We start from the raw sequence: 11,506 nt of genomic DNA, 5'->3' as shown, positions 1-11,506 counted from the left end.
GCTTTCTTTAATCAGTAGATCACTACCTAAACACTGGAAATGGCCTTATTTTAGTAAGATTTGCACAAAATGAAATATACTTATGCAAACTGTTACATTGGTTTTTAGGAGTTTGAGCTGATGAAGAAAGCGGGGTATCATATACTTCTATATCATTATTTTTTAAGTGTTTTGTGAAAGGCAAACAGATTAATTTGTGAAGCTATTTCACAGTGGGTTTTTGGGGGGTTAAGGGGGGTAGTATGGAGAGGGGGGGAAAGGATAAAGGTAAACTAAATGCAACCTGTAAAAATACTGGCGATTATTTTAGATTCTGTTTGTGTTCTCTCATATGTTGCACTTTGCAGAGAAATAGGAACTGTACAGCCACTTTGGGATCTGGGATGTTAGTGCAAACAGGTCACGGGGAGCCTAGCAAAGCCAAGTGCCTGCCGGTGACTCACTGCACACAGAAATGCTGCCTTCTGAGTAATAGGGTTCATTAGAAGGCCCCAACATGATGTATTAGTGCCTCTGTGCTGCTTTGCAGCCTGCTCCAAGAGGCGTAATTATACTCAGCGCCCATCTCCTTAAGCCACCAAGAGGGGGAAACACAAAATAACTGTGCGTTAAAAATGAGACCATAAACAGCTGATATTTGTGGGTATTCATTTCTGCCCCCCTCTATTTTGGGCAGGTGAGAAGCACAAAACAGGGGTGGACCTCCCTGTTTGGAGGGAAATTGGAAGTCCTGGCTCTCCTTGTTTTGTTTGTGGGCAGGGCTGCTGAGCCCTGGGGGCGGCCCTGGGTGTGGCGCTCATGCCTCTGGAGTATGGGTCGGGTTTAATCAGGCTGCTCGTATAGAAGGGCAGCGGGGGACAGAGTCACATCAGCGACCCTGCAGAGCACAGGCTGCCTTTCTGCCTTGCACGGATCCTGGAACAGCTTGGTATTGAGAGAGAGCCAGCCCACAGAATGAGGACCCCCAAGAGACCTGGTCTGGCCTAGGAGGCTCTCAGCAGCCAGCCTCACAGTGTTTCCCAGGGCAAGTAAGAAACCAAAGATACCGACCTGTTGTCTGTTTCTGGCTTCACATCCGTCTGTCTTGAGAAATGGTTTACTCCGCTGTGGTACAGCAGTGGGAAGAGTGAGGCCCAGCAGACTGGCCTGCTCGTGGCTTCCTGGCACTCACTTGTATTGGCAAACCCCCAGGTCTCCCCTGGAGAAGAAGGTGACTTAAGGTAGAGAAGAAGGAACAGGAAGATGGAATTTAAGCTGTAATTTATTTTTCTCTAGCTTTGTTTTGCACAAGTATTTATCTTCCAGTTTGAGGATTTACCAGGTACGTAAGATACGAAAGTCATACCTGGAAGTGTATCCCTTAGCTTTTTGATGTGATGTACACTTCTATCCATTATCTGCTGCTGGGGTCGCTGCTTCTTCAGTCCATGTTGCTTTATTGTAGACCACCACAGTCCCCTGTGTAGAAGGTGCCCTTTTAGCAAAGAAATTGCTTTTGTGCCTCCTAGCATTTTTTTCAAATAGGTACTGAACTGAACTTACCTTAAAGGGGGACAGAGATGACCAGTGTCTGGGGTGGGGGGCAGGAAAATTAACTCCCAGGGTGGGGCGCTGGTAGCAAACTCACATGATAACCCTATTTGGAACTGGGAACTGGTTCATCTTTCTGAATCCAGTAGAGGCCTCCTCCAGAGTATTGTGTTTGGGGGCTTTCAAAATGAAGTTGGAAATTGGACCTGGAAATACATTATGGAGAACTGGAAGACCCCCCACGGTTGAGGGAAACAGCCAGGTGGCTTAGGTGAGGACGGTTCAGGGCATGGTGTGGACAGACTAGAGGAGAAACAGCGGAGTCCTGAGGCGATAATAGAGAAGAACAAGTGCTGAGGGGTTCGGAGGAACGGACTTTTAGGCAGATATGAAGATACTCCACAGCAGGTGGGTGATGCTGGGAACTCCTTGGTGGGAAAAAATCATGGTAATGAAGCAGAATATTCCAGTAAAATTAATAAGTGAGGCCCTTAGAAATTTTTTGTCATGTGTTTGGGAGAAGTCTGTAAAGATACTGGTGTGCTTTAAAATGTGGTCCCAGAGTGTGGTCACTGTTCCACACGACAGGCTCACGCTCAGACACTGTGCTACTTGCTGGAAGACACAGTGGGCATGGACCCTCTTGCCGCAGCCCTGAGGTTGGCGTCGTGGTGTCTAGCCTGATGGTCCTGGGCAGTGGAAGCAACCGACGGTTCCTGGAACCTCACACATAAATTTCAATTCATAATGCTGGGTCTGAGATAAAGTTCTAGATGGAGTGAATTTTATGATTCAGAGTATATTTGAGCAATGGGATATTTAAAATTGATTTTTAGAAATGACCAAGTCAATGTTTTTAAAATTTCAAGCAAAGAAATTCCAGGTGAGTTTAACCTAAAATACAGTTTCTTGGCGGGGGGTGGGGGGTACATTACAATTTCCCAGCCATGAAATGGGGATGCTGAAATAACCAGCTAAAGAGAGGTGATTTTCATTATCTATAGATACTTCCTTTCCTTGGTATTTAGAGGAATCATGAAATTGCTACCCTTCTGTCTAGTGCTTTCTTGGAAAATACTTGGATGTATTGGTGGGTTGGACATGTGTAGGGAGGATACATTCAGGTCTTTTTTGGGTTCTCAGGACCTTTTCCTTAACAAGTGGCTTTAATTTAGGTCAGATGTAGTTGTTAATTTCCAGTCCACGGAGACATCAGGGAGCCAAGGTGTTGTCGGGAGAGCAGCCTCTTAGGAACAGAATCCAGAAACAGGATACGAGAATATTTGGGTTCCGTTTGGGCAGCCAGTGGTACTCAGGGTAGAAAGCTGTCTGGACGTCTCTGAATGGGCTTGGTTGCCGTGGTCATGTTGGGTTGATGTGCAGCTCTGGCGCGAGGTTCGCGGTTGCAGAAGGGCTGCACATTCTCAATCTGGATCCGTGTGCCCAGATCGCTTTCGTGAGGGCAGTGCTGCCTGGCCGAGGTGAGCCGTGTCACGGGTGTGATGGGAAGTGGGTGCAGCATAACCTCTGGTTCTCATTTAAGGGCAGTTCAGTTTAATGACCAATTACCGATCCCGTATTTCCTGAAATGGCTGTCAAGCTTGCCGTTTTTATGCAGGACAGCTATCACTGCACGTGCTACTCAAGCCGCTGGCCCGGGCCGGGGTAACGTGTGGCCTGCTGTGAGGCTCAGCCAGCTGTGCGGTGTTGGCTTTTCCCAGAAGCTGCCGTCCTCTAGGTGGCCAGGGCCACACCAGCTCTAAGTCAGTAAGAAGAGCTCAGGCCCCTTCTCGCTTCAGCCCTCGTTCTATAAATCACACAGCACCCAGTCTCCATCAGATCGCAGCTTAAAACAGAACACTGTCGAACCTGTTTATACTCCATCCTTAAATCACATCATCGAGGAAGCATTTTAAGAAAATGGACTTGACTTTTTTTTTCTCCCTCTTTGACCATCATAAACCTAAGGCTTCAGACAGAGCTCTCTGGAAGACGAAGAATTGTTTTCAGCATAATTTTGCCTCAGTAAATCCTCTCCACATTCAGGCATTTATTAGGCCATTACTAGTTTTGGAGGACAGATTACCCTGGCCGCTTATTAACTGGGTAAGCAGGGCTTTAATGAAAGATTTTCGGTGAGGTTCTACAGGGAAGAGGACAGGGAAAGGTGCTGGAAGGCTTTAGTTCCTTGATGACTGCACTTCGGATCCTAAGACAGATGATGATTTTAGCCAGGACTGACCCTTCCTATCCCATTGGGTCATTGTGGATTTTGTTCCTGTCTTACGACGTGTGAGTAAACCTAACTCACTGTCAGCCACACACGTTACAAGACCGCCCATGCTCGATCGGTATGCGTTGGAGGTGAGGTTCAGGCATCTTTTGGGGAGTTCAGATTTACTATGTCATTTCAGAACCTGGCAAGGGTGATGGAAGCTCTTGAGCCAGATTATAAATTTCATGGAGCTGAGGCTGCAGAAGTCTGTGCTTCTGAGTGTGTCTGCTGACTTTTTATTGGGACAAGTCTGCAAAAGACCTGTAACAAGGCCCCTTTTTGCCCTGGAGATATTTTTAAGAGGGAATTTGGTGTTGATCTTACGTAAATGATTGATTTTTGCTAAATTGTTTGACTAAGGGAAGCAATGAGAGGATTTCAATCAGATTCTATCCATCTCTCACTTTAGGGTCAGCCATGTTCACAAATAATCCATGAATACATTTGTCTAAGATCCGCCAGAGAAGCATGGCAGCCGTTTTCATGCTGCTCTTGGTAATGGGTAAAGAACATGGCCTTTGAGATAGACTTAGTGTGTGTTTTTCCCCCAATAGGCACTACGTAGAATCCTTGAAGAGATGCAGCACATTCAATAGAAATGAAAAGATGATATTAATTGTGGGTCATTCCCATAAGCTGTGTATTGAATTAATCAGCCAACTCAAAGCTCAAGGAGGGTGTGTACTTCCAAAAATTCCACAGCCTTCTTCCAGATAAGTGATAACTACAAGTGTATGTGCATAAGCTCAGCTAAGACAAGCTAAACTTGGTATCAATAACAATTAGATTCCTTTTCCTGGGGCATGTTTACTTCGAAAGATAGGAACAGAAGTTCACGTTGATGCATAAGCCTGGACAGCGTCAAGAAGCTCCTTCCTAGACGCAGACGTCCAGAATTTAAAGGCCTACTGGTTGGCAGCACCAACCTCTCACACCGAAAGGCCCCACAAAAGGCTGTCTGCTAATTTGATCAACGTTCACTAGAGTTATTATGTGCCAGCTAGCGTGCCCAGTGTTGAGGATGACATTCCTAGCCTCCCACCAGAACCAACCAACCAGCTTCCTTTTCAGCTAACAGAACATGTGGTTTGGGCATGACCAGGTAGAGCTGGTTCATGCTGACCTGGGGAAGAGCCAGTTTTCCAGCACATTCCCCTCCCAGCCTATAGGTGTGTGGATTCCAATGACAGATGGCAATGGCTTTACCGAGGACACCAACTCCTACATTTTAATGAGAGTTTCACTGGAACCGCAAAGAACCAGTCTGAATTCTCACTCATGCAAAGACGTATTTAAAACTGTATCTGATTGAGGCCCGTTTATGAGCAGAGCCATACTTTGTGAATTTCTGACACTGTTATGCAACCATATCTTTTGACTATATAGTCAGGTTCCAAGGAAGATATCTGAGCTGTGCTTTGATTTTACTTTTTCTACTAGCAGTTGTAACAACATAACTGTCCCATTTTCAGGATTTCAGAAGTGGGCATTCAAGACCATGGGGCAACTGTCAGAGGTCAGCAGTCCTCACTGTAAAGATCAGGTGTTCTCATGATGGCATTTTTCTCTGGAAATGATCAGTCCAGAGTACACTTTACACGGACATAACAGGTTTGGTAAACTGTCTTCATCCAGCTGCCTCCCCACCCCAGTCACCCAATTAAGCAAGGCCTTGATTTAAAATGGTCTGGAAAAATCCCCCAGTGGTTTCTGTAAAGTTTGACATCCAAGAAGCCAGCCCTTTGGTGAAAACAGAGTTTGTAAAACAAAACTCAACCCTATTCTTACAAAACAATGATCCTGCCAGAATCCAGTCTCAGACTGTCTTTGCCCAATTGTAATTCAGACCTGCAATGTGAGGAGAGAGAATGGACTCTGCCTTTCTCTCTCGAAAAGAAAAAATATCTTACTTCCAGGTCCAGTAGTTTTCAGTATTGGAACAGAATGCATAAGGACCACACACCTCCTGGGTGAGGGAACACCTTCTCTTACAATATTCTAAGTCATTCATTGTTCCTGAAAGTTTTTTTTAGAAATCTTACCTCTTCATGCTTGTCTGGAATAAACCGCACAACTGGTTTCCTTTCTGTCCCTGCGTCTTTCTCGGCTGGGTCAGAGGGATGCCTCGGTCACACTCTGAGGTAGGGAGGTCCTGAGCCACGGCCAGCAGCTTGAGCACCATTCACTGCTACACTGGCCACGGGGAAAGCCACAGGGAAGGCCACGGCACCACCATCTGTAGGGAGATGCTTGGACTCTCCTTAGTAGGCTAGGGAAGTCCATGTAAAGAGACTCCAAAGAGTCTGTTCTTCTGATGCCAGTTTGACATGTGCTTGTAAAAAGCAGCCTTGGAGAAACTGGCCGCTAAGTGTGGGGCTTCTGAGGGAACAGAGGCACACAGTGCATGAAGGATTGCTCCGGTGTGGGGGAAGGGACACAGCATTCCTGTCCAGAGCGCTGGGGCGAAGGCAGCCCAGCCTTCATGATGATGATGATGTTAACTGTACCACAATTACTGTTAAAGGTCAAGATTCTGATGTACTGGCTTATAATCTTATTCTTCCCAGACAAAACAAATCAATTTAATGTTACAGCTTTTTTCCCCTTTCTTTGGCCTGGGGATGGGGTGGGGAGGGAGTTGTCAACTGCACATTCTTTGAAGTGTAAGTTAATTTTTTATGTGATATTTCAGTATATATTTTATTCATTAAATTTATTTGAAAACTTCTGTTTGTTTTTTGTTTTTGTTTTTTTTCACAAAAAAATTTTTCATTTAATTCTCAGACCTTTACCTTCCGGGATCCCTAGGGAGCTGAATGGGCAATGTCACTTTTAGTCTGCAGATGAGGGAATGCCAGTAAGACTAACACCCTCTTTTGCATCCGCACGAGGCCTCCTGAGACAAACCTGTGTTTACAGCGTGTCAGTTCTGTGGTGGTTTTTAGCTCCACTCCTCTACTTTCAGGTCTAAAATACTGCATCCCAACGAATGAAAAGTTTTCTTAGAACGGTGACAGCATCTGAAACAGGTCTCAGTTAGTTCCGAATCATGATGTGCTATTTCACCCGCACTGCAGCTGGAACCATCTCCGGGTCACAGTCACGGCCGCTCTGCTCTCCCTCGGGCAGAGAGGGACCCAGAACGGCTCATGATGACAGCTTCTTCTCCAGGATCTCCTTTATCACAGTCGGGTCTGCTCGGCTCAGAGTCGCTTTTCGGACCAACCCAATCAGTTTGTTTATAGCTCTGGAGTTTCCCCTCTTCATGTCCATTACCTTTAAAGATAGAAATTGTTTTAGAGGAGAAAATAATGACACTCATACTTAAAAATGCTAGCTTAGGGGCGCCTGGGTGGCACAGCGGTTAAGCTTCTGCCTTCGGCTCAGGGCGTGATCCTGGCGTTGTGGGATCGAGCCCCACATCGGGCTCCTCTGCTGTGAGCCCGCTTCTTCCTTTCCCACTCCCCCTGTTTGTGTTCCCTCTCTCGCTGGCTGTCTCTCTGTCAAATAAATAAATAAATAAAATCTTTAAAAAAAAATGCTAGCTTAAGGTTTATGTTTACTAAAATTTAAACTCAGTTTCTTTTTTGTTAGCATTAGATATAAAATGAGAAAAGGAAGAAGGAGGGAGTGAGCTTCTGAGGAGGTCTCTGGGCTCCTGTCACAGGGGATGTCTGCCACTCTGCCTTTTGAGGAAAGTGGACGAGAAGAGGGCTGTGATGCACCATGAGTGACTGCCTGTAGCGAAAGCTGGCACACAGGCACGAGGGCACTCTCCTGGGCACTGCAGGGACACAAGGGTGCAAAGCTTCTCGGTCTTGGGGGTGAGTAACCTGAGATGAATGATCTAGTCTAGTCAGAGGGAGATCCTTCTCTAATCCTCCAGTGGTGGTCAGCAGGCACTGAAATGCATGGCCTTCCTTCTCCCCCCAGCTCCCTGCCAAGAAGACATGTTTATCAGAAAACAAATCCACAAAATGGCAACTCTCCGGGAGCATTTGGGCTGGGGAGTGCACTGTGGTGGGCAAGATGGGGGCAACAAAAGCAAGAGGCTCCAGATTCCTATCAAATAGCCATGGACTGTCAGGGCCACCCACCCTGACCGCCCGCTCTGCAGCACCCTGATGGATAATGACATCTGTGGGTATCTGCGCTCGGTGCCGCAGAAGGAGTCGGAAAGGGAAAGTGTGTCTTTATCAGTCGCTACAGATGAGGCAGGAAGATGGACATTGCCGAGACCCAGCACAAGCTCATTTTCCTTATCGAGAGCTCTTTTCAGAGCTGTTAGTGTCCCCAGCAAGCTGACGGGTGGGTGGGTATTATTCTGAAAGAGATGCTAGCAATTTTTTACCCACTAAAAAATCTCTAGACAATATGATTGGACTTGGGGAGGGAGGGATGGTACTCGCTTTAACTTTTATATTTTGTTCTATTCTCAGAACATAAAATGACTTGGTTTTCAGCTGTGCTCCTGTCGAGGATCGTCTCCATAATTTACAAATAATTTCCTTTTCTGTCTCTCTTCCCACCTCTTAAAGGCAGGGAGCTGGTGTCTGCCTATCTTTCTTCCCTTTTTGCAGTCGTGCCTGCTGGTTTAGTAGTGAGAGGTCTCCTTATAGAGCAAGCTAGCTAGAACAGATTCAAAGTGCGTCATGCTGGGAGGTCAAAACTTGGATCTAGCGAGCTTGAGAAACACCCCGGTAAACCCAATTCCATGAGATTAAACCCCAGGGGTGACTAGTCCTTATAGGAAAAGTTGTATTTTTCTAATATTAACCTAATTTCAGCTCTTGACCTTAGCCAAAAATGGATAAAATTTATCAGGGACTTCCTGATGAAACTGGGCCAGCCCTTGTTAGGAAGCACGTCTGGGCGGCGAAGGGGAGCAGTGGAGAGGCCCTCGACCCTGTCCTCAGGCTGGCGCTGGGCCTGTGCTAGGCAGCAGGGTGGACCCTTGGCCCGGCTGCACAGGAAGCCCCTCCTCACGCCGCAGGGGATAATTACCACTTGAGGATGCCCCTCCATCACGGTGTGGCAGACCCGTTCCAGTGCCTCTTCATCCTGCATCAGTTCAAGCTGCTTTTCTGAAACGATCTGCGATGGAGTCTTCCCTTTACTCCGCCACAGCTCCTCAAACACCTACAGGCCAGACGAGGGGGAGGGAGACAGAGAGGTGAATGCTTGTGCTGCTCGCCAGGGCCAGGACAAGTAGAGCTGGGGGGCGGGGGTGCAGAGCAGATGCAGTGAGCGCCCAGCTGTGTGGGTCTGGCCCACGGGGCGCCGTCTCCCCTGAAGCACCTGCGACGAAGCCGCTCGAGAGAGCGCGCATGCGCACCGGGCACCTTCCCACGCGTAGCCGCTCTCTCAGGACCGAGCATGAGACGGGGCCTGTGGAGCCAGCGGCTCCTTCCCGTTCACTGACTCAAACCCCACGGCAGAGAGGGGCTGGAGGAGGTGTTCTCGAGATGATGATGACTCACAGGGCCTCTGCTGCCTGGACTCAGACAGCCAGGGACAGCTCTGTCTCACGTCCAGCAAATAAATGGAGGTGATATTTTGTTGAAGGAGAGGGCGGCACAGGCTGGGGGAGGTAACCACTGCACTGAAATGAAGTCCAAGAAAAGTCAGCCTGCTGGGAATTATGATTTTAGGGGGGTAAGAAAGTGGCCCCATAATGAAGCTACAAAATGGAAAATAACTGAAAACATAAATCATAATCCACAGGGGCCTCTGCCATGCCGCATTTATCCCCCACTGGTGGAGCCAGGCCCAAATCTGGCTAGGATAATTAAGTTAATGCTGTATTTTTCTACTAAAAAAAAAAATAACAGCAATAACAAATCCCCAATCTTATCAAAGTAGGGGAAAAAGGAATACATTTTTAAAGAAGGCATTTCCTAGGGTAGTTTTCCTCACTCCTCTTGTTTTTCTAGCATAAGCTGGAAGGGGCGGGGGTGTGGGCTCCTCCGTTAGTCTCCTGTGGCGCCTGCTCCATCTCTGCCTGCAGTCAGTACCGAGCACGGAATGTTCCTTGTGAACATTCCGGCTGAGAACGGGCCAGCCAGGAGCCATTCCTCCCAGAAAAAGAGAGCTTGTCAATTATTAGCACATACAGCAAAACAAACGAAGGGGAAGATGCTTGGAATCTCAGTAGGGCTCAAAGTTTTCCCCGATCTGGATGGAAACAAACCACATGTATTTCTCATGGCTGTAACAGTCGGTGCCCCTTCAGCTCAGCTGTCAGAAGACCCACAGTGACTGTGGCCAAGAGAGGTCTTTGGTGGGCCCTCCTGTGAGCTCCCCTGCAAGGCGCCCCTCCAGCTACACCACACAGCCCTGGCTGCTTAGAGAAAACCTGTCCCTGCTCTTAGAAAAATACTGAATACATATGCCTCCAATCAATTTTGCAACTATTCAGCCAGAAAAGGGGTAAGGCATTGAGGGAGAGGGCCACAAAAGCAGATAAGAACTTTCCCTGCCTTAACAAACTTATTAATGGAGTGTCAGCAGCACAGGAATTGGAGCACAGAACAATCCGTAATGCAGATTACCCTCGGGGAGCTGCCAAAAGCAAGTCTGAAGAGTTTCTCTGACCCCTTTCCCTGATCTGTTTTTCTTCAATTGACTTAAAATTGTTAAAACACAGCTTCTAATTCTATGAGTAAATACATGTTAGGGGGACAGGATCACAATGGCAGAGTAAGAAGATCCTGAACTTGCCTCCCCCCATAGACACACCAAAACTACAACTACCTATAGAACCACCCTTGCTGACAACAACCTGAGACTAGCAGAACAGCTCTTCCACAACTAAAGATCTAAAGAAAAAGCCACACTGAGATGGGGAGGAGGGGCAGAGATGTGGTCTAGTTGGGACCCACATGCCTGGTGTGGCACTCCACAAGCAGGACGGATACCACAAATGCTGAGGTCTTCCGAGGTTCAGGCCCCACATCGGGCACCCCTGCCCTGTGGATCTGCACTGGGAAGATGAGTTCCTATCCCCATAATGTCTACCTTTAAAAATCAGCAGGGAGAGCAGGAGGGCTACAGGAGACAGAGACTCTCTCTTCAAGGGCAGGCACACAAACTCACTCTGACACCCAGCTCAGAGGTAGCAGTTTGAAAAATGCTTGGGCCATACGTGAAGGTGATTTACTGATTAATCTTAGGGTATGTGCCAGAGGTGTGTGGATCTGTGGGAACTTTCTTGGGCAAAGGAAGCAATGGTGGGCGCCATTTCTGACACTCTCCATCTACCTTGCTAGCACTGCTCTGCCCACCCAGGTGTTCCCCTGCAGACCTACCCTGACTGCTCTGGTGGGCACTCCAAGCAGTTCCTGTGCACCACAGCTGGAGTAGCTGGGACTGGCACTCCCCCAAAGTGGCTCCTGTTCTGCTGCAGTGGGTGGACCTGGCTGCCCCCCCCACCACCCAGCATGCCTACAACAGTCGCAGTCACGCACTGCTGCCAGCTGGGCTGGGGGCCAGCCCTGTTCACCATTGTGCCTGCCACACTCATGGCCAAGCACAACAAAATAGCACATGCAATTCACAGAGGGACCACCCCTGGAGCACTCGGTCCTAGAGACCAGGAAAGGCTGTTTCTTGGCTCCACAGGACACCTACATAAGGTCACTCCTTCAAGACTGGGAAATGTAGCTTATCTGCTTAATACATAGAAACAAATACAGAGAGGGG

At 47.8% G+C, this 11,506-nt stretch overlaps 1 protein-coding gene across 2 annotated transcripts in view; it reads right to left on the bottom strand.

The window, feature by feature from the left end:
• Positions 1–6,501: 6,501 nt before the first annotated feature.
• Positions 6,502–11,506, bottom strand: part of GATB (glutamyl-tRNA amidotransferase subunit B) — a 90,346-nt gene continuing 85,341 nt past the window's right edge. For both annotated transcript variants that reach the window (XM_002913853.4, XM_034661529.1), the window contains 2 exons: positions 8,810–8,944; positions 6,502–7,081 (listed from right to left, as the gene is read on the bottom strand). In XM_002913853.4, the coding sequence (XP_002913899.1) occupies positions 6,953–7,081; positions 8,810–8,944 (264 nt within the window). In that variant the 3' untranslated portion in view covers positions 6,502–6,952. The remainder of the gene's footprint in view (positions 7,082–8,809; positions 8,945–11,506) is intronic.

This window comes from Ailuropoda melanoleuca, chromosome 5 (assembly GCF_002007445.2).
Source record: "Ailuropoda melanoleuca isolate Jingjing chromosome 5, ASM200744v2, whole genome shotgun sequence".
Classification (NCBI taxonomy): domain Eukaryota; kingdom Metazoa; phylum Chordata; class Mammalia; order Carnivora; family Ursidae; genus Ailuropoda; species Ailuropoda melanoleuca.
This window is presented reverse-complemented; position numbering and strand designations above follow the sequence as displayed.